The sequence below is a fragment of the Festucalex cinctus genome, chromosome 2 (genome assembly GCF_051991245.1).
Source record: "Festucalex cinctus isolate MCC-2025b chromosome 2, RoL_Fcin_1.0, whole genome shotgun sequence".
Classification (NCBI taxonomy): domain Eukaryota; kingdom Metazoa; phylum Chordata; class Actinopteri; order Syngnathiformes; family Syngnathidae; genus Festucalex; species Festucalex cinctus.
The window spans coordinates 29,580,765-29,607,824 of NC_135412.1; the positions used below are offsets into that span (position 1 = coordinate 29,580,765).

General features: G+C 40.6%; 1 protein-coding gene across 4 annotated transcripts; it reads right to left on the bottom strand.

Moving 5' to 3' along the window:
* On the bottom strand, positions 1-26,392 carry LOC144014473 (E3 ubiquitin-protein ligase HECW2-like). Of its 4 annotated transcripts, XM_077514390.1 has the most exons (34): positions 26,154-26,392; positions 25,890-26,077; positions 21,862-21,933; positions 20,885-21,003; positions 19,849-20,621; positions 19,118-19,225; positions 17,806-17,900; positions 17,182-17,257; positions 16,920-17,089; positions 16,700-16,842; positions 15,845-15,945; positions 11,963-12,726; positions 11,641-11,764; positions 10,030-10,188; positions 9,299-9,391; positions 8,679-8,829; positions 8,496-8,599; positions 8,278-8,402; positions 7,358-7,543; positions 7,066-7,218; positions 5,642-5,744; positions 5,459-5,555; positions 5,292-5,375; positions 5,114-5,223; positions 4,805-4,925; positions 4,629-4,742; positions 3,153-3,305; positions 2,838-2,936; positions 2,633-2,762; positions 2,265-2,411; positions 2,068-2,182; positions 1,518-1,603; positions 1,306-1,418; positions 1-1,035 (listed from the first exon to the last, which is right to left on the bottom strand). In XM_077514390.1, the coding sequence occupies exons 5-34, from the start codon at positions 20,534-20,536 to the stop codon at positions 924-926; spliced, it is 4,824 nt and encodes a 1,607-aa protein (XP_077370516.1). In that variant the 5' UTR covers positions 20,537-20,621; positions 20,885-21,003; positions 21,862-21,933; positions 25,890-26,077; positions 26,154-26,392; the 3' UTR covers positions 1-923. The 4 variants fall into 4 exon arrangements, with proteins under 4 accessions (XP_077370516.1, XP_077370518.1, XP_077370517.1 ...); XM_077514392.1 differs by having other exon boundaries at positions 20,885-21,006; positions 25,890-26,392; XM_077514391.1 differs by lacking the exon at positions 21,862-21,933 and having other exon boundaries at positions 25,890-26,392.
* Between the last annotated feature and the right edge of the window lie 668 nt (positions 26,393-27,060).

The window sequence follows — 27,060 nt, forward strand, 5'->3', positions numbered from 1 at the left end:
TGTTTTGCATAGACAGAGATGGAAATTTATTTTTTCGGACAACGCTGCCAACATTCATATGCAAAATTGAGGTCCGGTGCCCACAAAGACAGGGTTGGTTGAGGTTGTGCCCAAAACTTTGGTTGCTTCTTGTCAAACGGACAGACGGAAGGCAGTGTCTTCTGTGAGGGAATGATAATGATGCTTCTAACAACCGCGTCAGTGTTCAATTCAGTCTTTTGAAGGAAAAACAAGCAAGTGGACAAAAACACTGTAAGTCTCTCCAGGTAGAAAGAGTGAATCATGAAATGCACCCTGACATTTGCGCTCATAAATACTGTCATTAATAAAAGGAACATTTACAGCTCAAATTCTGACTTACTCAAGACAATCCAGATAGATGACGGGCCATCACAATGACCGCCGAATACTGATAGCAACAAATATATGAACCACAAATTATGACAACTGAAAAACATCAGTTGACATTTCAAATGTGTGGGACTGTGACGCCCATCTTTAAATTAAGCAAAGGTTTTGATGAAACCATGTGATTCACAACAGATACGAATATTTGACATGGTTAAAATCACTACATTCAAATAACACAACATAGTGTGATGCCTTAACAGCACTAAAGGACTGAAATCCATAACAATGGATTTTTTTTTTCTTCTTGCATGTTTTAAAAGTTCTGCGGTCCATACGCTCCACGCTCACTTTGAGGACGTCACCTCGCTTCGGACTCCTCGTCCGAATAGGTCCACTCAAACTCCCTGATTGTGGTCCGCAAGGCGCTGTGGTTCGTCATTCTGTGTTTGACAGTTGAAGGCTCCCTGCTTCCAAAGTCTGAACCGTCCGCTGATGCAAACTGCTTTGGAATACGCCCTCATGTCAGGTATGTCTTCTTTCAACTCTCTGGACTCTGGAACAAGGTTTTTTTTTCACTCCAGTCCAAAAGTGCTGGTTTCCTCCACGGCGGTCTGCATCTTCTCGTACAGCACAGAGAAGGACGGGTAGGGAGGCAAGTCCAACCGGTTGAAACACGTGTGCGCTCTGTCGACAACACGTACTTGTGAGACTCAGACGACAAACGCTATTTTCCATATATTGAATGTCTATCTGTTTTTTTTAAGATTTTTTTTGGCTTAAATTTCGTTCACACCGATTCCAACTGGGAAGTGATCTTTAATTATTTTTCTGGTGATTCAATCACAAATCGGAAGATCATTTTCAATCATCTTCACATGTGATTTCTGATTGGTGTCATGCTGGAGGGTCACATATTTGAACATGCGGGTTTTCTGCCGGAAAGCTCATTCATACCTGGGCAGAGACGTGGCCTTGCCCCACTTCTCCACACAGAATCGCCGAGGTCCATTGCTTCCTCGTAGAGACGCAAAGCCCTCGTACGGAATACTTGATGTCCCGGTCACAAACTAAAAAACAAACAAACAAACAAACAAAAAAACCCAAGGAGGTGTCATTTAGTGTTAGTCAGCTCTCATAGCGCAGTTCTGAGCACTTTTTATCTTTACCTGCAGGAGCCTTAGTCGTTGCTCATTGTTGAATCTCTCGACTGCGGCCCAGAACCACCGGATCACAATGTGGTTGTCATGGTAACCTAAATGTGGTCCAAGAATAGATGTTAAAAATAATGCGATACAACATTATGTTTACATGCATTCTTTATACTATTATAGTTTGGTGGCATCTTGGTGCCAAGGAACTACTTTGAAGTGAGTTGAAGAGTTTCATTTAGACATTAGTAGTGCCTTTTTTTTCTAAAAAAAATAAATAAATAAATCATCCAGTGGCATCTATTTGCAAATATAAGCCTGCACCACCACTGATTTAATTTGCAAAAAAAAAAAAAATTGCAGTGTAATTATTTTTGTAATCTTGAGATAGCATGATGCTACACGGCTCCCGCGGAGTGAGGAAGAGTTCATGGGTCCAAGAGAGTAAAAGAGATTTGCTCTCAAAGCCTAAAATGGGTGACTAATGCATAAAAATATTTAAAAATATGAAATTCACTATATGTGGACCTATAGATTTTCACATTTCATATGTCCTGGCCACGCCCACCTCCTCTATACTCCGTGTTGTTCCTCCAATCGGACAAGTCAATCTCTGCCGTGCCCGCCATCACCAGCTCCAGCTCCCTGGCATCAAACACCGACACGGAGCGTGCGTCCACCACCTGCCCGAGCCCAAGAAATGCCAAACAGGACTCGGTTGTACGTGAACGCGTGACGGTTTCGCCCAAATGAACTTTCTCATACCTCATAAAAGCCTCTGACCAAACTTTCCGTCTGCTGCACAACGCCGCGCTCGATTCTCCACTTGACCATCCGTTCGATGTACTCCTTCTTGTTCTTCTCCGTCACGGGGATGTTGGCGCCGCCGGTCTTCAGCTCCCGCTCGGTTATCTGCAGTCACAAAAGACAAGTCATTCTTTTAGCGTAGATGAAATAAAAAAAAAAATGCAAGATGAGATTGAAAAAAACAACCAAATATTACCCGAGATTAATGCTAACATATATTGGAAAACGCCATTGGTGCGCTATTAGCATCAACAGTCGTTCATTTAATTTTCACTAATTTTATTGTTTATTTTCAATTTTTTTTAAAGGTAAACTTGTATTCTGACCTGCCCGAACACTTCTTCATTGACAGTGAATGTGAGGTCCAGCATGTCCTCAATGTCGTTGTCCTTCATCCACTGAAGTGACTGGTGGAACTCCTCATCCAGATACTCCAGGTCGCTCAGATCGCATGGGCTACATGCAACAAAATAATACAACATTGGCGCGGGAATGCTGGGTTACTTGCTCACGTGATTCCCGCATACATACATGCGCAGTAATCCTTTATAGAAGGGTCGCGTGAAGAAGGCATCCAGAAGGTACTGGTGGATCAGAGCCAAACCCAGGATGCGGCCGCTGAAGCGAAACCTGAGCATAGGGAAGACATTAGAATCATTTATACCACCTAAAATACATACAAAGATCTACATTTTGCACCAACATTTGACTGAGGTCTGAATATGAATACAGGAAAATAAAAAACTATGTAAACATTGATTCAGTTTAAATGTATTTCACATGAAATGTCACCTAAATACACGTTTGAAAACAAAAAGTCTGATTCAATGCAAATGCACCACTCACCACTCATGGTGATTGTCCACAAAGGCGGACATGGGGCTGATCTGGACCGTGTACGTGTCGTTGGCCGAATATTCAAACAGACCATAGTAAGGGTTGAACAATTCTCTTGAGACCAGGAAGAAGAATTCTCGGGAAGGTCCACTATAGTCCAGTCTACGAAAAACAGATCTCTTAAAACCTGCTAATGGATTTTATGCACCTATGGTGTTTTTTTTTTTGTTTTTTTTTTAACAATTTGTATATCATTTGTTCTTTGCAAGTTCAATGGGTTCTCAAAAATCCAAATATGAAAAAGTGACTGATTATTAAATCTGACCAAAAAAAATATGTCAGATTTTTCATAATTCAATTTTAAGCTAACATCAATAAGACAAAATGGAAAACAGGACTGAACAGAATTATGTAAACACAAGCAATTAAATATTTAAATCCTATTTTCGTATTTTTAAAATTTAAGCTAAAATTGAAATGTAAAAAATCCGACATTTTTGTTCCCATTTGTGTCCACCTCACTTCTTCTTCTTTATTTTATTTTAGCTGTAATGTGCTGAAACCTTTTGACATGATTTTGTAATATCCAACTTCAGCTGTTTATATATAATAATATATGATGACATTAAATTGTATATATTGCCTCTATCTAGGCCATTTATTTCAAATCTTGTTATTTATTAGATGTAATCATACAATTTGTGTAAAATGGCTTTCACTATAAATTCAGCACCTGGAAATGTTGCTTTTTTTAATAGTTGCTACTAGTTTACATGGTTTATCAATTTTTGGTCAAGGGAGCAATTTCATGCATTAGTCTTACTTTCTGACAGCAGCGTTCAATGGCTTACTGCACTGCAGTGGAACAAATGAATGACACAAATGTGATTTTAAGTGGAGATGTAACAATAACCGCAATATTCAAATTGCCACAATGTCATCGTCGTCATACTACAATATAGCACCACATCTCCATAAAAAAAAACATTACTTTTCACCTGCTTCAGCCAAGCACAGCAATATGAACCACATGGACTATGACACGTTACGCTGCTGAGTCAATAGTAACATACACTGTGCATTGTTTACAATGTAATTCAAGATGGCGGAGGGCGGCGACCATTCTGGCATAGTGGCTAACCCTATGAAAAAGACCTTTTTTGAAGTTGTTTTCCAGCCAGTTTGTTTGCACAATGTGATCTTAAAAAAAAAAAAAAAAAAAAACTTAAAATTTTTTATATATTCACAGTACACTGTTTCCTTATATTGCATCAGCCTTTCAACAGTCCACAGGGAGTTCTCACTTCTTAAAGTTAGAATCTTCTCCACTAATGCTGGAAAAATAGCAAACAAAACAAACAGCCTGAAAGAGTAACAAAACAAGTCACCTTTTCATCTTTTGATTTTTAATTTAAAATAGAAAGAACAAATGATACACATTTTAGTTATGTTACGCTTCTTGGCATCAAGCACGGACTTACTCACCCCTCCTCGCCCACAAAGCTGACGTACAGCTTGCTGCGCTGCAGATCTTTGCGGGAGTAGCACGTGATCTGATTGAAGGCATCTTCCAGCAGGTGGTCGCGCCGGATGATCAACCTGACACGTGCGTACAAATCTTGTGAATCATGAACACTCATTCATTCACAGGCGCCACCTACTTGAGCTTCCCCGGTCCTTGGCCGTAGCCTTTGGTCTCCAACTTTCGATAGAAGTTGCGCAGTTTGGCCTCAAAGTCTCTCTTGTAAGGTGCTGGAGCTCTGGCGTTTGCTCTCTGAGTACCTGCAAGACAGAAAAGGGGCATTTTATGCCAGCTTCAGAACTGTTTGTTTTTCACACAAACACACGATGTAGTCTCGTCTCATATTTATCCTTTGACAATACAACTAGCATTGATGCTAAATGTTACTAGCTCAAACAACTTGATGCACTAAAATGCTGAAGTATAATATTTGTACGTGTAGACATACCAGGTGAGTTTTGCGGGGAGGAGACGGGAGATCCCCGAGGTGACTGGCAGTAGCTGGGATGCAGTAAGGCATGAGGAGGTACATAGGACATGACTTCATCCTCAAACAGACTGCGGAGGAGAGAAAACCAGTCAGCCAACAAGCAGACGGAAAACGACGACATGAAGGAAGGCCTCACCTTAGCAAAATGACGAGGTCGGCGTCTCCTGACAGCCGTGCCAATCCTGATGCTCCGTCTGTGCGGATCAGCTGGACCTTCTCCCTGTTGTCATGGCAACATTAAAACGCACTACACGAGCAAACATCTATGGCTCGTCTCCTACAAGATCGCCAGTGTGGCTTTACCTGAGTGAATGGTTCCGGTGGAAATCTGGCTGCCTCTCTTGTAGAATGTCAAAGATGTTGGGTTGCCGTAGAAATGCCACTATCTTGTCATTGTACGCTACAGGAGGACAAAAATGCACAAAACAAGTCAAAACAAACAAAGGGAAATTCGTTTTTAATTGTGCCACTTGCATGGATACTGACCCACTGGCACAACATCTGGAACCTGACTCCTGCTGGCGGACGTGAAGGTGCTCGAGGGCCTCGGCAAGATGGGGGGCCCGGCATGACGGGCCTCTTCTCCCACCTGAAACGTGGGATAGGTTCAATTTGGTTTTAAAATGGTCCAATTTGACCTGAACAGGGTTCATGTAAGATCTCCACATTAACACGTTTCCAGCCAGACATCATTGTACTGTAAAGCTAAGTACGAATGCTGCATGGTATGTACGGGAACGCCCCCTTGAACGCAGAAATCCCACCTGCGAAGTTGTGGGAAAAAAAGTACTTCGACTTCACTGACCGACTTCGATGTGATGTCACTCTACAAGAGTGATCACTATCGAAACACATACAGTGAAAACACAATTTACTTGAGTATAGAACTAGATAGCATTCTTCTTTCATAAATATTCAACATAACTTCACGTAACACAACATATGTGACAGTATGCTGCTATCTCCCTGCATGAAATTATACGGTGAACTACGCAGGTGTATGCTTATAAAATAAGCTAAAAACAACAAAGGCAGCAAAACTGCGAGAAAGCAAGTTTGCTGGAGGTCAAAATGTGTTTTGAGGACCAAAATAAAAAACAATTTATCACTATCTGCCATTTTGGTTGTTTTCTTTCGCCACAAATACTTTCAGGTCGAAACTGGGAAAAACCAAATGGGATAAGTCCGACTACAGACCTTCCTCAAATGCAGCACGATTCTGGTCTTTTGTAACGCAACATTTCACATTAGCATAGCGATTAGCATTAGCTTCTACATCTTCTCATGTTCTTGCTTGGTAGGCTGCATGCCACGCTACACCTTGTCCGCTTTACAAGCAGTGCTATCTTATATGGCATCACAGAAGCAAGGTTTAGTTACTACCGCACAGCTCGTAGCTGCTGGCGAGGAGCGTGTTAGCTTAGCGCTTAGCTTTCGCAAGCAGCCAGAAAAGCAGGGACTTGAATTTGACACTTTTATTTTGTTTATTTTTAAACAATTCAGAGGTTAGATTGATTCTCAAAATCATTTAGCACTAATATACAGTACATCTATATTTTCAAAGGTTATTTTTGAACAAGTAGTGCTATCTTATATGGTGTCACAGAAAGGATTAGTTACTACCGCACTGCTCATAGCTGCTGGTGAGCAAGTTAGCTTAGCGCTTAGCTTTCGCGAGCAGCCAGAAAAGCAGGGACTATGATTTGACACTTTTATTTTATTATTTTTTAAACAATTCAGAGCTTAGATTGTTTCTCAAAATCATTTAGCAGTAATATACAGTACATCCATATTATAGGCTATTGTTGAACATTTTCTTTCCTGTCTTAAAACTAAAAGTGGGTTGCGTTTTAGCAACAATAGGAAAGGCAGCTCCTGGTGAATTGCGGCCACTGTTTTGCAGGACTTACCAGGCGCCGTGGGCTGACCTCACCAGCGCTATGACTGCGTTGGCGGGTCAGATGCTGTCGGTGAGTTAAGAGGCTCGGCGGCCGGCAGCTCTGCAGGGGCAGCCGAGGGTCAATGAAGGTGGTCGCGCGGCTGTTGTGGTCCACAAAGAAAGGCTGTGCGACAACACATGTCTGGTCATCTCATGTTTTTATAACAGTCAAGACAATGTAAGCTATGACGATGATGATGATGATGACGATGATGATGATGATGATGATGATGATGATGATGATGACGATGATGACGGCCTACCTTGCCGGTGTGGTCGTGCTTCATCTCCCAGCCTCGAGGCAGTTCCAGCTGTTTGTTGGCAAACATGTTGAGGAAGGCCACCAGGTCCCTGTTGTGCTGGTAGCGCTCAAAGTGGTGCGTGTCCCGCCGCACCTTACTGATCATGTGTTTCAAGCACGTGTTGGTGGTAAACATGCGATAGGCACTCTGGCAAAAACCAAGTGGCAAAAAGGAGGTCTTTGGTTAGCTGGTGGGTCACATCACATAATTGATTGATCCTAGTTAGGATAAGCATTTAGCAGCACAGAAAATGAATGGATGGAAGTCAGATGGTGGTTATGGAGTGGTGGGAAGTACCTGAACAGATTCTTCATGTACTGTATATGTTCTTTGTTTTGAGTATTTTTTTTCTGACAACTTCTTTTTTTTGGTGTATGTGTTAAGTTATAATAGGTACTATTGTATATAAAGTATAACTTAAGTCCACAAAATCGTTTTTCTTTAGTACCTCTACTTACCGGTAAGGTAGAGGACTTGAGAGTCAGTACCTCTACTTTTACCAGTTTTTGTTTGTTTTTAAAAATAATTATCTCTACTTCTAGGGATGTGAGAAATGTTGCCGCTTGTGGTTGAGTTCTGCTGTATACACGTGTGTAAAAAAAAAAAAAAGCAACTAGTTGTTGGATAAATAAATAATAATAAATAAATGTTTCCCGGCTACTGCCGAGGTGCCCTTGAACAAAGCACAACCCCTAGCTTAAGAGCTATATAAATAAACTTGAGTTGAGTTGAGTTAATTCAAATAGCTTAATGTATTTGACGTGGTTCTATGTTTGTAGTACGCCACCCAAAATATACAGCAGCGTGTGAGCTGAATTTCCCCTGTGAATGATTATGAGTATAACAAATTGTAAAAATGACAATTCATTTTTTGCACATACAGGGTTAGAATGCAGCACAGTGAAGAAGTCGGGGCTGGTGAGGAACCTGGCACAAGGAGACTGGAGTAGCAGGTAGAGGCGGGATCTGGAGCTGGACTGGGCTGCGCTGCTGTCCCGACGCAGCTCTGCAAAAATAAGTCACACCAAGGTCTTGTGTTGATTTTATTAAAAAAAAAAAAAAAAAAAAAGATGCAGCAACTACTTATCCTCATACTAACCTGAAAAGGCGGGGTGCAGATCAGTCTCGTCCGCTGACTGCTCATTGGCTGGCACCTCCTCTGCTCTACTGTCATTGGTTATCGTCCTTCGGATGCTCTGATACCTGAAGGCGATTGTGTTCATCACCATGGTTACAGCCTGGCACAAGAAATGCTCCACGTTCTGGATAATGACGTTCGGACCTGCGGTTCAGCTGCTCCATCTGCTGGATGGAGCTGGACCTCTGCAGTGTCTGCTGGGCAGCCGGGGCAGTGGGACGTTGCCAGGTGGTGGTCCTGTTCACGTGGTCCACGTAAAAGATCCTCCTGTGGCTGTCAATCCGCGCCTCCCAGTCTGATATGCAAACACATGCTCTATGGAGACTGAGCTGTGCTTTGGGAATTCTTCTGATAGGTTAAAAGCTTCTCAAGTTTCAAAAACGTTAACGATATTGGGCTTCCAGGTGAGATTTACAGATGCACGATAACCTTGCCAAGTAAACCTTAGGATGCACATGGCCAATGTTTCAATATTTTTTGCACAACTTGCTAACAAGTAGCTGAAAGGAAAACAATATACACACAAAAATAAAATAAAAAAATATAGATACTGAATGATGATCTACTACAGCTTAAAACTTTTAGAACATTTAATTGTTTTTCCTGTCACTATATATCGCTATCTTTTTCCATCACTTCCTATGGGGAAAAGGTTTTTTCGAATCCAAACAAGTTGGAGGTCAAGCAACATCCTGGAACCAACTGTGTTTGACCTCGGAGCTTCCACTGTATATTTTTTCACCAAAATACTGAAGCGTACTCACTCGGCGGGAGGGGCTCGTCCACTCTCTGGTAGCGACTGATGTCATGGCGAACAGACGGCAGCGTGTGAACAGAAACGTGGCCGTTGACCTGAGCTGTGGAAGCACACACGCACAAACACACAATATGACTGTTATCATTTATATTACATACAGTAAACAATATTAATGCTCCAGTCATTTCATACCATCCATCATTCCTGATGATGTAAATAAATTGTATAATGACAGCAAGTTTCCCCCAGTTTGAACACTTCACAATTTAAAAAAGAAAGAGAAAAAAAAAGAACTGCCTTCCCTAAAACTTTTAGATCAGTGAATCTCAAACTTTTAGTTGTATGAGAATGAAACTTTTTTTTTTTTTTTTGGTACAGTATTTAACTTCATGTTCTTTGCATGTTTTCAAACAATTTGTGAACATTTTTCACTTTTGTATGAAATAAATATTAAGTGAATCATTATTCAAATACAGTTTTTTTTGTTTTTCTATATATTTATGTGCAGTTCAATTCTACATTATGACAATATTGAACTTTGGAATAAAACATCTGCATTTTTTTCCCCTGGCAACTTAGGCCTTCGTCACCACTACTGAATTTTAATGGAGCCCATTATGATGGTGCTTGGAGAGCTAAGTATATTTTTAGGTAGTACTTTGTGGATAAACTTGAACAGCTTTAGATCAATTATTCAGTTTTCCTTCATGTAATCATGCTTTGTCTTGGCTTTCATACCGGGTTCTCTTTCTGATATTGTCGCACTCAGTCCCTCTCTGGCCCTGCATGCAACTTGATTGTGAGCTGCAACTTCAGTGGCCTGCAGAGAGCGTCTCTTCCACACCTCCCGCTCATCCTCCTCCTCCTCCTCTCCCTGCATTTCTGGGCCAACAGCCCCTGCAGCAGACAAAGAGGGATTGACATGTTGTCTTAGTTATTTATTGAAGTTTTGCAGCGGTCCAGTTAGGTATGTTGTGGATCAAAACGAATGGCACACAGTGGTGCCTTCGAATGAGATCATTGTCTTGACCACAAATTTACTTCCTCAGTGTGAAACCCGGGTCAGTTTAGTTTATCACAATTCTATTTTTCTGTTATACGCAAAAAAACAACAACACTGCCTAAGTACAGTTCAGTTGAAAATAACATTTAGATTTCAATTTTCAATTTCGCTTTATGTGTAATACATTATTTAATCATTCAAGTAGTTTATTTTCCTATATTTAAGCGCAGTGGTAACGTACAGTTGCTTGACAATATTAAATATTCTTTTTAAGGAATGAATACTCATTTTTAATGAACACTTAGGCGTCCTACTCTGTTATTATATTTTGCTGCTCATGATGGTTGTACTTGGAGAGCTATGAAGTAATTTTTGAAGTGGTACTTGGTTTAACAAGTTTGAGAAACACTGATCTACTGAAAGATAATTTCAGTATTTTGCCTGTGACTATACATCATATCATACAGACACAGTACAGGCCAAAAGTTTGGACAGGCACACATCTCATTCAATCCATCCATCCATCCATCCATTTTCTTGACCGCTTATTCCTCACAAGGGTCGCGGGGCTGCTGGCACCTATCTCAGCTGGCTCTGGGCAGTAGGCGGGGGACACCCTGGACTGGGTGCCAACCAATCGCAGGGCACACAGAGACGAACAACCATCCACACTCACACGCACACCTAGGGACAATTCGGAGCGCCCAATTAACCTGCCATGCATGTCTTTGGAATGTGGGAGGAGACCGGAGTACCCGGAGAAGACCTCTCATTCAATCAGTTTGCTTTATTTTCATTACTATTTACATTGTAGATTCTCACTGTAGGCATCAACATTCAAAACAAACGTACTTAAAAAAAAGGTGAAATTACTGAAAACATGTTTTAGATTCTAGTTTCTTCAAAATAGGCACCCTTTGCTCTGATTACTGCTTTGCACAATCTTGGCATTCTCACCATTGGGAACTCCTACAATATTGTTGGAAAATCATTTCAGGTGACTATTCTTGAATCTCATCCAGAGAATGCCAAGAGTGTGTAAAAAAAAATATGAGGGCAAAGACTGACTATTTTGAAGAATATAAAACATGCTTTTAACTCCACGTGTTCATTTATAGTTTTGATACCTTCGGTGAAAATGTAAAATGTAAATAGTCATGAAAATAAAGAAAATGCATTGCATGAGGTCTCTCCAAACTTTTGGCCTGTACTGTACATCACTTAAATAAACAAAGATACATAACATCAGTAGTAGTACACAATAATTGTGAGTGCAATTCAAGTCAGCACGATTAAGATAAGTCTCAGTGATCAATCAATCGATTGCTTCCAGAGTTCCCACCCACCTGCATCGGAGGTTGCAATGTCGCTCCCGGTCGTCATAGCAGTAGTCGCCAAGCTGTTGCTGCTTGATAACTCCGCTCCTTCCTCCTCTGCCCTTGGAGCCACTTCCGTCCTTGTCTCCACCTCCTGGGACAAAAAGCAGATGCTTGATAGTATCAAGGATATTCCAGGAATTCAATTATTGCAGAGACTCAGCTCTTTTTCTGTCTTTGATAACAGCTTATGCAGTATTTTAAATTACTTTCTCATTGAAAGTCAGGGACACTACGGCCTTCTCTGGTGGATGAAATCAATCAGAATATATATAATACGACAGCATCATACCTGAATGGGTGAAAGTGGGCAGCTATATGAAGAACTGCAGGCTGCGTCCTGGCTGGTGTTCACCCTCAAACTTTGCTCACCGCATGTGCAATCGTTTGCAGGCTCCTGTTGTGAAGCCTGAGGAGAACCACTGGCTTCCATTTCTCCACTAACACGTGCTGATGCGCCAGCAGCATCCGCATTGACGATCATCGCCATCTCCTCGTTCCTTTCTAGCTTTGCTGCACTACTCGAACCTTCGGCCTGAGCCGCCTCAGCGACAGAAGAGCCCGCTTCTGGTCCGGTGCGCTCACATTTCGAGCCCTCGCTCCCACCGGAAATATCGCCGTCGGTCGTCCTTAGCGATCTTGTCTCCTGCAGGGTACCGCGCTGTCCCACACTCTCCTCGTCCTCGTCCGAGTCTATGTGGAGCATGGCATTGAGGCGCGTGTCCGTGGGAAAGCTGGAGCGTAGTCTTGGCGACGGACCGGTGGGAAGTCGCTCCACGGGGCTCCCAGAAGCCTCGATGGCGTCCAAGTAGTCATTGAGGGACACTTGCCTGTGGGTGTGGCCGCCCGCCGCTGCCAGAATTGTGTCCTCCTGCCACGCGCTGCTGTTGCCATAGTAACAAGCACCGTTGACCAATAGGGGGCTTTCGTCCGGGCCTGTGAGGGAAGCGGCGCATGCGAGACGAGAGGATGAGGAGGGGTGCGGCAGGTCGTCGTCGTCAGAGGGACTCCCGGGGTCGCTGTTTACGCTGCTGCCCAAGATGGTTCCTGTTGCATCTGGAGAGGAACACAAGCTTGGTAGTTACATGACCTCCACCAAAGATTTCATTGCCGGTGTCGGTACCAGATGTGATCGGGCTGCCAGATCGTGTCACGGGCGCCTAACGAGCACATCACGCTACAGGATTGGCTGGAAATTATCCAGTTGACGTCAAACATCGGCAAGAAAATATTAAAGATTTAATTGTGGGAATGCTGAAGCATTCCCACATATGTTATTGTGATTTTTATTCTCCACACTTTTTTGCCACCTAACAACTCCCACATAATACTTCCAATTTACATTGTTCAAATTTCAACTAGCTTAAAAAATTCACGCCTCCCGGGGTATATATCGTCTGATTCTACATTACTTACAGTATTTGCACAATTTAACATCTAATATCAACTTTTCCCCATTCATTTTCAATGGGACAGTAATTGAACTTTTTCTAAGTATCACTTCTACGCCCACTTCCATATCTATAACTTATCATCATTACCGATTTTTACAAAACTTTATTCAGTTTCACATCATTTACAAAAAGTTTCAAAACACCACGTACAAAACATTATTTACACACAAGGTACACGATCAATTAAAACACACAAAATTCAAATCGTCCGAAACATTTTACAACTGTAAAATATGCCAGGGGAAAAGCTTCTTTTTGTCCTTATTTCGTTCTTTCCTTAAAAAACAGAGAATTTGTCTAAACACGGTGTTGCTATCAATTATTATATTCTTCATACTCATAACACACCTGGTTTTCCACAATTTTACACAGACAACAGTTATAATAATTTGAAATAGTTCTTTATCTTTAGAAGGTATGTTATTTTCTATCAAGCCATACATAATAGTGATATAATTAACATCTATTTTAAGTCCAACATCCTTCATCAATGCCCAGACTTGCTGAGCTCTATGACAATCAATCAATAAATGTTGCTGTGTTTCATCCTCTGAGCAATTACTCATAGGACATTTTTTTGTCTTAACAAAGCATGACAACGATACAATTGCGCGAGTCGGGAGCCTACCTACAGCAATCAACCATCTTGTGTCTTTCATCCCTTCTGGAATGATAGTATTTTTTTTATTTAAAATGCGGATAACTTCCGTACATTGATTCCTGTCTAACAGTTTAAACTTTACTTCCCCACCATATCGTACATCATTTATTTTTTGAAAAATCATTTTACATGTTAGACCATTCCAATTCAATTTCAGGTGTTCATATTGGGCAACCAAATCTCCGAAAACTAATTTATATGTAGGGCCCTGTCTGACTCTTCCTATTCTTTTTTTCCAAAGCGATAAATCACCGATCCACGGAGCTTTCCTGGATATAGCTAGATACATATTCTTTACAAAGGCAATTTGGAGTCTGCAGCCTAATTCCACCGCACCAAGACCTCCAAAGTTCCTTCCTTTAAACAGGAGCTCCCTCTTTGTAACTTCGCGTGTTGTTCCCCATACCAAGTTCACGCAGATCTTATTCATTTTGATAATTGTTTTGTGATCCGGAGGAAAGATATTAGCAAGGAACAAAACTTTAGACATTATATATGTTTTAATTATATTTATTCTTGATTTATAGGTTATATTTTTATTTTCCCATTTCTGAGCTTCTTCTTTAATTACTCCAAGTTTATCCTGCCAATTTCTTTCACTACAATTCTCATTACAAATAATTAGGCCCAGAATATTTATTTCTTTGAATTTGAATTTGAATATTAATGCTTTTTTTTTCACTTTCGTTTCCGACCCAAACACCTTCGGATTTAGCATGGTTCAACATGGCCCCCGAAGCAGTTTCGTATAAATTTAAATGAGCCGTTAAAATATCCATCTCATGATTATCTTTAACAATAACAGTAATATCATCAGCGTACGCAGTTGCTACGACCCTATGAGCATGTCCCACATATATACCGGTAATACGGTTATCAGAGTTAATATTATTAATCAATCATTACCAGGTGTCTGACACTTCTTGGTGGCATAGTTGGTAAAGTGCATTGTTCAGTAACCAGGAGGTTATAATTTCATAATTTATCTCTCAATGTGCTTTCAGCATTCCCGCGTAATTTCTCCTGAAATTGCACTTAGTCTAGTTTAAATAATGTATGGACTGAAATTGTAAAAACATAAATAAGCCTAAGAATATAAACGCAAGATATATTGAATAAATAAAAAAATAGATTGAATAAAAGAAAACGAAGTGAACACATCTGAATCGTGCATTTCATTTGCGCTGCTGGACAGATGTCATCGGCAAGCGCAAAGGCTCTTCAATCTATTTTATTATTTCTTCAATCTTAAAGTATCTTTTAAATTCTTCGGTTTATTTACGTTTTTACAATTTCAGTTCATACATTTTATTATTTAAATTACATCTTTAATATTTTCTTTCCAATGTTTTGACTAGATTTCTTTCTTTTTTTTTTTTGTCATATAACTTTATTAAACAATTGTAAATGGATAATTTCCAGCCAATCCTGTAGCATGACGTCATCGGCAGGCGACCCCAATACAATCTGACAGCATGATCACATCAGGTACTGACATTTTTTGGCGCTTCACTGCCATTCTTAAAGCGTAAGTCAACCACTCCAAAAATTTCTCGACAATAATATGTTCTATGCAGCCGCACTCGTCTAAATACAGTATTCTGGTTAATATCGCGTTAGTGGAATATGAGTTCAGCAGCAAAATCCAGCAGGTTTTATCGCTATCATAAGGCGGCCATTTTGCCACTTCTTGTAGAGTAAAAATGTCATCACAGTTGCTCTTGGTTAGGTCTCACGTAACAACCAATCACAGCTCATCTTCAGAAAATAGCTGAGCTGTGATTGGTCATTGCCTGAGCCCTGAGCAACTGTGATGTAATCTTAAGTCGACAACAAGTGGCCAAATGGCCGCCCCCTGAAATGATAAACATGGCTGGATTTTGCTTCAGAACTCAAATGTAATATTAATCAGAATGTCATGTTTAGACTAGGGGGTCACATATAACATATTATTGTCAAGAGATGTTTCAGGTTGACTACCTCGTTAATACTTCGGCTTCTTTATCTTCTAGCTGGATTTGTCAACAACATCATATGACAGTGTAAAATCAGAACACACCTTCATGTCCAGTGGAGGTGATGTCGACCCTGAACTGCAGCTGCCCGCTCACGTGATCTGTCGGGAGGCGGCGACATAAACTGTAGCTGACCGGGTGTTGGCTGTATACATACAAAGAGCCGGATTTAATAAAATAGAAATGACAAGAGAAACATACAGTTTACAGAGACTGTAAAAAAAAATGTCTGTAGAATGAACACTGAATTTCTGTAAAATCCTAACATAAAAACAGCAAATAAAAACAATTAAGTATTGTGTAATTTACATTAATATGTTGTAAAACTCTGAACCAAACACAACTGTTTATTTGACAGTAGGAAAATGTTAAAAAGATCATATTTGGGAGGGGGTGGGGGGGTGGCGGATTTCATAAATTACTGTAATTTAAACACAGATAAACTGCAAAAAAAAAAACCACACACATTGGGATACAGTTAAAATTACATCATAGCAGGGTTAAAATGACACTTTTTTTTTTTGTCAGTAGGCTCTTTGGTAAATTTTGTTTATGCAAAAAGAAACATGCATTTTACAAATTTATATTACAGATAAGAATATTTAGATATACAGTAAAAACCATGTGAATGTAAAGGTTAAACTAAATGTATTGTAATGTAATGTTGATTTAAAATTGATATACTGTACACCTAATTGTTAATTTTCGGTACACTTTAACCAGAGTAATGCTGTAAAAAATACTGTGAAACTTTACAGAACAACTTGTATATTACAATATATATCCGAAAACTGCACTTTTTAAGCTTGTAGATTTAATAGTAGTTTGTAGTTTTGTTTTGTTTTGTTTTTTCGTAAAAACAACCATATTTTATTATAGTGTAATGTGTATGGACTTACTCCGCTGTGGGCCCCTCCAAAAGTCTCTGCACCGGTACAATCAGCTGACCCAGAAAGCGCTTGATGATTGGTCGGCTCTTGGCAAACTTATCTTTCACCTCAATCTCCATCACGTCGCTCATCAGGGCCACAAAAGTGTATTTCTAAAGAGGAACAGGGCGGATCATCAAAGCGTCATCAGAATTGGGCTGTTGTAGCGACTATGCGTCAAGTTGCCAACCTCTCCGTGCCACACAGGGTTGGTGGTATTGGCGATAATGGATGTCCGCCTCTCCTGACCGTGGTGGGTGAACTTGGGGAGGCCGGTCCTTTTCCCGGGCTGGATGGACATCTTCAAGTAAGGGTCCGGGTTGAAAAACATGCCCTTCTTCAGGCCCGCCGCCCGGATGTCTGCAGTGGCGAAAGCGCACCTATACAGTCGCTCGTTTTGCACTTGTGTGTATTTACAGGGGCCTTTTCTTTGCTCATATGCGTCCTCTCACCTGAGAGGGTGAAGCTGACCAGCTTGCGACAGTGTTCTGTCCCTGATTGGCTCTCAATTTGACCATCACTGCCCACCTGGGGAGAGAGAAAGAACAAGAAATGAGTGTTTTGGGAAACAGAGTAATTAAGATTATGAACTGCAGAAAGCAGCTCTCATAGCACCATTTGTTTTAAACTAGGCCATAAAGTCCAATATTTCTTGTTTCGGCTTTCATTTCTGATTTTATTTAGATCCTGCCCCAAGCAGAGTTCAACTATCTTGATCAGTCACTTGTGGCGAAGGAAGGTGCTGACCCGAAATGGAAAGCTCTTGATTTACTGCTCAATCTCTTCTATCTGTTTCCAATGCCCTTTGGAGGCCTCCCTGGTGAGATGTCCCGGGCCTGCCCCAAGTGGAGGAGGCCCCCGGGGAAGCCTCTGTTGTCAGACTATTGTATTTCTCGGCCGGCCTGGGAACACTTTGGCATCCCTCCAGGAAGAGCTGGACAGAGCTTCGGCTGTTGTCCCCACAACGCAATCCCGGATGAAAGGAAGATTGACGGATATTGGAACGTTCAGAGCAATAATGCAAGTGCCACCCTCCACAAACACAATTAGAAGGACATGAGATAAAACCTCTGTACCGTCACTCTGGGGTTCTTGACAGTGATGCAAGGTGTCGTCGCTCTTAATGCTCCACTCACACCGTGATAGTATTTGAAGCAGATCTTGGTCTCATCTGCAGAGAGACCACACATAAGCATACACACGCACCGAGTCATTTCATTGTTAGTGTCATTTATCTGACAGATAAATGTATACATTCAATTTCTGTTCATTTACAAACGTTTGACTAGCACTAGTCAATCATCAAAACTTGGGTCAATTCGGGGAACCCAGAGTCCAAAGTAAACATGGTGAAGCTGCATTTAGCTGTTAGGCTGCACACAAATGGAATAAACTGCCAATGGAATTGAAGTCATCCAAATGCTTTTAAATCCAGGCTAAAAACTTTGCATTTTTTTCCTCCTATGTCTTTGATTAACTCATTCGCTCCCAGCCATTTTCACAGAAGCAATTCCGTTCGCTCCTGGCTGTTTTACTGGATTTTGACTGATTTTGCAAAGCCCACAGAATATTGTGTTCTATTGCTATAAAAAAAATGGAAGTTTGGAACCTATCAAAAGAAAGATTAAAGTCTCTTCTTTCATCAGGAAAAAAAAAGCATATCTGTTTCTGTTTTGCAGCAAACAGCATTAGAAGAGAGCTAAGTTTCATCAGTTTTCACAAATCTATTTAAACTTGTGAGTAATTAAGCTTTTTTTCAACATGTCCCTGGTTGATTTCCTTTGCTCTGCTGCCACCTGTTGGGCATTTGTGTAATAACTACCATTTCTGCAACTGTTCTTTGCTGTTGAGAGGCTGCATCAAAGCTCTAGCATAACAAACAAACAAAAAAAAAACGGATAAATACGCCTTTGGGCCACTGCAAACGTTAAAAGAAACGTATTTACACGTTATTGGGAGCAAATGAGTTAAGGTCTTCTAAACATTTTTAAATCATCAATCACCTTGATTTCTTTATTCTTTTTAAAGTTTTCATTAATGTATTTTGACGTTCTTGTATGCTAGTTTTGTTTTATCTGCATTGCTTCTGAATGTCGCGAACTCTTGTCTATTTTGATGCATGTGGGTGTTGTGACCTTGCTTGTTTAAAGCACAATGATTTTTTTTCTGTATGAATTGTGCTATAGAAATAAACGGCTTTGCCTTGCCTTACAACACTGACCTTGGAACAAGACTTTTTTTTTTGTTTTTTTGTTTTTCAATTTTTTTTTATCATTGACACCAAAGCAATCGTGATTAAAAAAAGAATTGTACCACGGGCACAATGTTAGCGACCCATATACTTGAGTAATGTATGAGCATAATCGGCTACTTTTACATGGTACTCACAATCCATGAAGTAGGGCCCCGCCTCCAGTTTCCATACAATTTGGCCTCGCTGAGTGCCATTCACTCCACGGTTCTTGGAGTCCCACACATTGGCGACACATGTTTCGTCTGGACAGCACATAAGCAACTGTATCAAGGACAGCTCAGTCTTCAATCAAAGGTCATTTACTTTGGCTCTCACTACTAGTTTCAACAAGAGTAATTCAATATTTGACAAGCAAAAATACGCAGCTTCTCTTTCAGACTTCTGCCGGCCACCACTGTGGTTTTAATTACATTCTTAATTGTAGTCATTTTGATACAGGAAAACAAATGGCTTGTATCAGACTAATCAATCACAAACCTCCCTTCTACACACAGCCCCTCTATTGCCCTCTGTCAGGTCACCATCCATAAAGCGCTTTGTAGCTGACAGCTGAAATGTGTAGCTGTCACACTGGTTAACAACACACAAAGGTCAGATGGACGATAGTGCTCGAGTGCGATGGGCTGGAGGGAAAGCCAAGCTATAGACAGACCTCATCTCTTGGCTCAATTCCAAAGTTACAGTAACCCTTCCCCTTCTTTATGTTCTGGATCAATACTGCCCAAGAGCACTTGGAATGTGTGGCAGAATGTAGAGCTCACTTATGACTAGCATTCTTGACTTTGTGACATTGAGACTTTATGTGGATTAGGAAAAAACACTTTCACGAAATAGGCAACTTGACTTTTCAGCAAATTTTGCTCACCAATGTGGTACAGTCCAATCCAGTCCGTGGCGTCCACTTCCTCCTTGATGTCCCACGAGATGACCAGGTGTCCATGGCCAAGGATGAGCTGGTACGTCGACGCCGTCAGCGAGGATCGGCTATCCGAGGTCACAAGATCAGTGTCGCTATTGGCTCGCTGTAGCCCCACCCCCGCCGCTTCCGGCTGGCCCCCAGTTGCCAAACCGGATGGTGCAGGGGAAGAAGAGCCGGAAAGGCTGCGGATGTTTTCTGGTCCGATGGTGTACGGCCGGCCATGAGGGTTACGGCGCCTCACCGCCATCAGGTGTTCCCGGGCGCTGCCATTGGTTCCCGGTGAGGATGGCGGCGGGGAGGGGGATGAGGTGGCTGTTGCCATGGTTACCACAGCGTCACAGGCTGTGAGCGGAGGCTGCTGCTGAGTGTGAGGACTATAGAACTGATGATGAAGGTGTTGAGGAGCGAGCAGATGATTGGAGCGGAGAGCAGGTGGAGGGAAATGAAAATACAGAAATAAAACCGATGAAAACTTTAAAATTTCTGGATATGTTCGCCAGATATTTCTTTGGCTGCAATGTTTCAGTGTTCTTGTGATTATGTGAGTGTCTTTTGTGATTGGAGGTATAAAGTGGCAAGCCAGTCTCAGTCTTTGTTGTTTATGTATTTCTCCTGTCTTCCAAAAGTCTCCCATGTAACACAGGCAGATAACTGATGTCTTTGCACATGATTCACTTCAGGGAGGGGGGGGGGGGGGGCGCGTGCAGGGATGATGAGACCTGTAAGGAAAGGACAGGGGAAGAAAAAAGAAGAAATGACGCTGAGTATTTGAATTTATTCACTGCCAGTCCAATTAAAATAGATATTTGACGTCTATAGCCGTCAATGGCAGTGAATGACATTTTATATATAAGGTACAGTCGCCATAATATCCTCTTGAATTCTTTTCAAAGCTACAAGTTGACAACTCAAATATTCGAGTATGTGTCAGTTATCGTCGTTAGCTAACAATAATTGGCGCTAATACTGCAGCTCTGCTTACCTTTCAGCTTTGACATGATAGTGCTTCCGTTGTCAGGCAGCCGGACTCAGACCATCTCTTGAAAATGGCAGATCTTCTCACTTGGTGGTTTAACTTCACACTTGATGGCTGGGCAGGTGCTGCTTGGAAACAAGCAATTAAAAAGTCAGTTATCTATATATAATTTTTTCCCATGATTTTAAACGTTTATTATGGAGTTTTTTTCCCCAAAAATTTTAAATGTTTTTGGTTTTAATAACATATCTGCAACGTGTGTCCAAATAAAGCACGAGCCCCCACTACAAAAGTCCACTGGAAAATGATGTCTGCAACATCCATTTGGACCTTGATCTGGACAAACACTGAAGTGGCAACTCAATGCTACTTGTCAGGAATATTTACAGCAAAACAAGGGCGGAATTAATGAAAATGATTCCCTTAATTGGGCCCACAATGCAATTAGATGAGCCAGTTCCAGTGCTCGAATCCTGTGCTTGTTCATCCAATGAGAGGGCCTGTTGGGAGTAATTATCAGAATGAAGGATTGGTAATGATGTTAACAATCCCCCGCATCCCCCTGTGTCTGTCAGAAGGTCTGCGGTCACTTTCTAAGATTGATTTCACTTTTTTACAGGGTACAAATAAACCACAGTCACCATCACCCAAACGTAAGTATAATGTTTATCAGTCCACTAGATGTTTTTTCAATGCTGTAATTGGATCTTATTGTTCCCCACTGTTCAACTGTCAAATGTTGGACTGACAGTAATCAAGAGTTGCACATTAACAGGTACCCTGTCATGAGGGTACGCAGCGCTGCTCGGTGCAGCCCTAATTATCTTCAATTTTATTTTGAGAGTTGCTATTTTAAAGGTTTGCCTTAAAATTCTGGGCCAAGTATTTCAAACATAATCCACCTCAAATTAAGTCCAGATAGGATCAAAAATTGGGTATTTAACCCTGAAAATTCAAATCCACATTTTGAAATCCAATCCTACCTTTAATCCAGACTTGAGCGTTGACGTTTGGTATTTTAAAACTTCAGTCCCCAATTCTGTATCAGTTTGATCCTGAAAAATAGCATTAAATTAATCCCATCTCGGGGTCATCCCATGTATTAGTTTCACATATTCTCATTAATGAAGAATTATCTCTTGCCTTTCCCGGAAATAATAGTAAAAAGAGATATTCTTAATAAATGAAACCTCATTATGTACTTTTTTTTTTTTTTTTTTTTTTTTACTGAAAAATTCCAAATTCCAGAAATGTAAAAATAAATAAATAAAAAGAAAAGAAATTGCTTCAACACAATTTAATAGCTACAAAACTTAAAGAGGAATATTAATATTGCGTGTGTCCGAAGCAACTGTGATGTCATTTTCATTGGACAGCAAGTGGCTAAACGGCCACCCCTTTTGCATTTGGTATTTATTGATTTATCAAAGCCTTGAAGTCTACAGAACACACTTTCTGTCCCGTCAGTGATCCTGGGGACAGGATGGATTTGGAAATCTCAATCCAAGAGGTTCCAGATTATTCTGATCCATTCCAGCAAGCAAAGTTTTTGAAATACCGGGATAGAAACAACTTGATCCATGGATCAGGAAAATGGAATTTGGAAATCTGGATCAGTTTAATCTGGTTTAAAATATTTGAAACAATGTGGATTGGGGTTCAAATCTTAGCTCTGGCCTCCCTGCGTGACATTTGCATGTTCTTTCCGCACCTGCGTGACTTTTCTCTGGGTACTTTGGCTTCCCCCCATATTCCAAAAACAGTCGCGTTAGGTTGAAGAGTCTAAACTGTTTATAGGTGTGAAAGTCAGTGTGAATGGTTTGCTTGTCGAAATGTGCCTTGTGATTGGCTGGCGAGCAGTCCAGCATGTACTCCGCCGCTCACACAAAGTCAGCTGTGATAAACTCCAGATCACCCAATGAAGGCAAGCGCAATGGAAAATGGATTCATAAGCATAAATCAATTTTGACGACAGAGTGAAGGTCCCACCTATACTATTTTATAAGGTTACATAAATAATGTATGTAATTTAACATACTTTATAATATTGAATATTTCATTTTAAAAAGGCTCATGATACAAGTGTATATGTCTGCACTGCATCATCAAAGCAAATACTGTAAGTGTGGTGGTGCCTTTAAAACATGCAGCAAGCGCAATTGTGGGAGCAGTCTAACCATGTGAGTGGCACCAGCATCAAGTCTGTGAGTTATTTATAAATGGTGAGACTTTGTAACTAAAAATAGACATAAGTGCAAAACCCAGCCAGGCACTTTTTGCAAAACAATATTCGTTGCAGAGGAAGCTTGTATAGTATGGCATTTGGGGGTGTGCGCGCACACACATACACGCACGCATGCATGTGTTTCCTATAAAAAACAAATGTTTGTGGTCTGGAGATGTTTTTATCTTTTGGATGCCAACACGAAAAAAGAAGTTGAAAAACACTGTGCATCTTCTAAGCAATTTGCAGGAGAGGGCTACATTCCTTAATTATAAAACTGTCACAATTTACATGATGTATTGAAAAAATATATGAAATCACATATATGCGATACACCAGCAATATTACCTATTTGTGTGGCCAATCTGACATATGACACAAACAACTCATTATACTTAACCAACAAAGTAAAGCTTCTCAGTAGTTCTAGTGACTGAAATAACTGAAAGAGGATTGGAGAAGGACAAAGTGGGCCAGTCAGAGGTGACTCGGTGCCTTTCTGCCCCAATGATCCAAACCAATCAGACATGACAGCGACTGTGTGTGTACTGAGGCTGCTGTAAAACATCACAAGTTCCCAACTATACAGTACATCAACTAAAAACCACACATCGGGCACAGAGACACGCTTTTCCATTCTTGAGAAGCTAAGCAAAGTGTCTACTAGTTATTAATTCAGGAATAGGGTGGCATCAGAAAATAATTCATGTCCTATTTTGGTCACATAGGGCTAAGACTCCAAAGTAAGTGCTATAAGTCATAAAGCACTGTGCATTGTATTTGTGTCATAATATAAATTATGATGTACTTATTCATCTGTAATACTGTAGTGTATAGCAGTATGGAATTATAATGACTAATAATGTGTGCATACATTTGGCATTGACAAATAAAATAAAAATTATTGAATAGGTTTCAAATTTCCAGGAATTTTCAAAGAATTTCTCCTGAGAATAAACCAAGAATTTATCAAATCGTTTGCTCTTCATAGGTAATTTAAATATAGTTGGGGGAAATAATTTGTGCATAATCACAACTACAACAACAATCAGACTTTATGCAATCGATGTTTAGGAAAAAAAAAAATCCCCATCCCTCGTTTACGAACAACTGGCCAAGACTAGCAAACAGAAGCAAAATTGCTGCTTGACGTGTACATTTGTAACCACTTTTTGAATTTTAATTGATCATACACTCTCAAGAAATAAAACTTTAAACCGCTAAATTTTGTGTTACATTAACTCTATTATCTTGCGATTGGCTGGCAACCAGTCCAGGGTGTCCCCCGCCTACTGCCCGGAGCCAGCTGAGATAGGCGCCAGCACTCCCCGCGACCCTTGTGAGGAATAAGCGGTCAAGAAAATGGATGGATGGGTTAACTCTATTATGAATAAATCATATAAACACAAGCAGCTGTGGCTACAGTTGGCTAGTTTATAGTGCTAATGCTAGCTTAGTATTGCTAGCTTTGCTATTTTATTGAAGTTGTTTAGCGTTTTCTGTGACTATTTATGGCAACTATGGATTGTGAGAATCGCGCTGTCATCAGTGAAGTGTGCGGCTTATAGGGAAGACTCGGGTCAGGTGTGTGGATGGTGGTACCTACTACCTACTGACAATCCAAAGGTTATGTCACAAGTCAAAATGGCGGTCATCTCGGTGAAAGGCAGCTCTCTGCTGCTCATTGATGTTCAGAATTGAAGTGTAGACAGATTTGTACGATTTTTTTCTCAAGAAATAAAAGTGAATATTCTCCAAATGTACTTGTAAAAAAAGGGGTTTTGGGGATTAATTATGACTTTATGGCAATATTTATGACTTATTAGGCCACACATATAGTGGTGTGGCCCTCTTGAGATCAAATTCAAGTGATTATGGCACCTCAACTTAAATTAATTTGACACACCCCCAGCAGTGATTCACTAATTCCCAACCAGTGTGGAATTATTAGGAAATTATTCAATTTATATTCAACTAATCTGGTCAGAAAAATTACCCATTTACTCCAAATAAATGTGAACATGAAAGTGCACTGAACTATGACATCTACTAATGATCCTTTTCTTTTTTTCAATTTTTATTTTCAGATCTTGTAATGTGTTTATATATTCAATTAATTCAATCAATAGCGGTTAGTAAAAACTGGTCTACAGTTTTATACAGAAAAGGAGGGCAGACATTACCGTAACTCATTATATATTCTAACAAATATCATATTTAAAAACAATAGAAGACATTGCCATGATACGCATGAAGAGTACACAAATGAGTGTACGCCTATGTTACAATGTAATGACACATACAGTACTATATTTCAATAAATACTGTAGCTTCTATTTTTCTATTTTTTTTCTGGATGATTCGTTGAAAAAGGGGGAGGGGGGGATACAAAATCAGGTGCATTTATAAGTAAAGTACAATACAATGGCATATTTTAGAGCAATCAGATTCTCACAGGAGCCGATGATGAGTAGGAGGCTTTTGAGGAAGGAAATGTGAGCCGCCCAGTTGTTATTCTGGGATCACTGTGGTAGTAGAAGCACAATATGCTTTCTCTCTTTGCACACGAACATGAGAAAAATCAAGTTGGCCTCTTTTTTTTTTATTCAACACTTTATGTCACTCAACAGGCCTTTGGTGCTACTTTGAAGTGTAACCCATCACTGCGTGAGCAGCCCAGAAACAAGAACCTTGCAATGGGTTTACATCAGAAATCAAGCACCTTCTACAAACAATGAAACGTCAAAAATAAATAAAGAAAGAAAGAAACAAAAGACGGTTGCTCACCTTTGTTGCCGTGATTTCAACGCCCCATCCGCGTGACAAAATAGACCGCAAAAGTCCTTCACTGATGCACGACGGAGCCTCGCGCCGCCGCGGAGCTCTCAGCGACCTGTCAGCGGCGTCGAAGCTGGCAGTACCCGGCCGAGGCGAGGCGAGGCGAGGCGCCTCCTCCCCCTCGAGGCTGTGATAGTCTGTCAAAAGCTACACGTTCCACAAACACCCCCCCCCCCCAAAAAACGAGCAAATATGTCAGGTTGGAAGCCTCACATCATGGCTGGTTGTCGCCCTCTCGTCGCGGTGCAGTCAGCCAGCCTCATGTCTTATTTATTGGACCGGACCTCTACATCCGGCGGCCCGTTTCCGCTGCACTGCTCCCGGCTCGCTCAGCGAAAACAAGCCCCCGACGCAGCCATGTTATTTTTTGGATTCAAAATGCAGATTAACAACTTTAGAATGTTATCGGGGCTGCTTGTGAGTGTGTTCTGTGCTGGTCGTGTTCAACAGCAAAATAACCCCGCCCCATCCTTCTTTGTGCATCACGTGTTCAGACGGCGATTCGGGCTGCATAACTGTATGTGATTAGTGATGAAAAGCCCCAATCTGTTATTGTTTGGAAGAGGGCCAGGGGGTCATATAGCTATGTCATATGTCTGCTCCTGTGATTATGATGTTGTAAAAAGTAGCATCAACATATAAGAAAAAAATAAATAAAAAATTTGTTGGTTTCCAAGAAGAATAGTTACTGAAATAATTTGATTAGTCAAGATCAACCAACAGTGGTGCACTTCTAATGAGAAATGCTGTCATATCATATATATTGTGTTTACACTGCTACAGACACTCAGGTGCCTGACAAACATGTTTCAAAAATATTGCAGAAAAAAATTCCTTCACAATTAAAATTTTGTTTCAATGCTAAATTATTCATTCCTGGAATTACAAATCAAACCTGGAGTTTTCATCCGAGATGCTACTAACATTTTGTACTTGTAAATTAGAGTCGATCCATTTTCAGGAGTTTGAGGTTTATAGTATGTTAAATAATATTTAGAATCTCTATTTATACAGCTGCAGTCACATTTAGTCTCTGGACAAGTGTAATTTACACAATAAATGCATGCTTCTGCATTTTATGCATGTAATATTTCAAGTGTTACGGTGAGACAGAAAATGT

Coding starts and splice junctions, on each gene's coding strand:
- LOC144014473 (XM_077514390.1), bottom strand. CDS start 20,536: ATGGGAGACTTTTGGAAGACAGGAGAAATACATAAACAACAAAGACTG. Junction 8,600..8,678: donor ATGGAGCAGCTGAACCGCAG/GTCCGAACGTCA, acceptor AATCGCCTTCAG/GTATCAGAGCATCCGAAGGA. Junction 7,219..7,357: donor AGCACGACCACACCGGCAAG/GTAGGCCGTCAT, acceptor GTTGTCGCACAG/CCTTTCTTTGTGGACCACAA.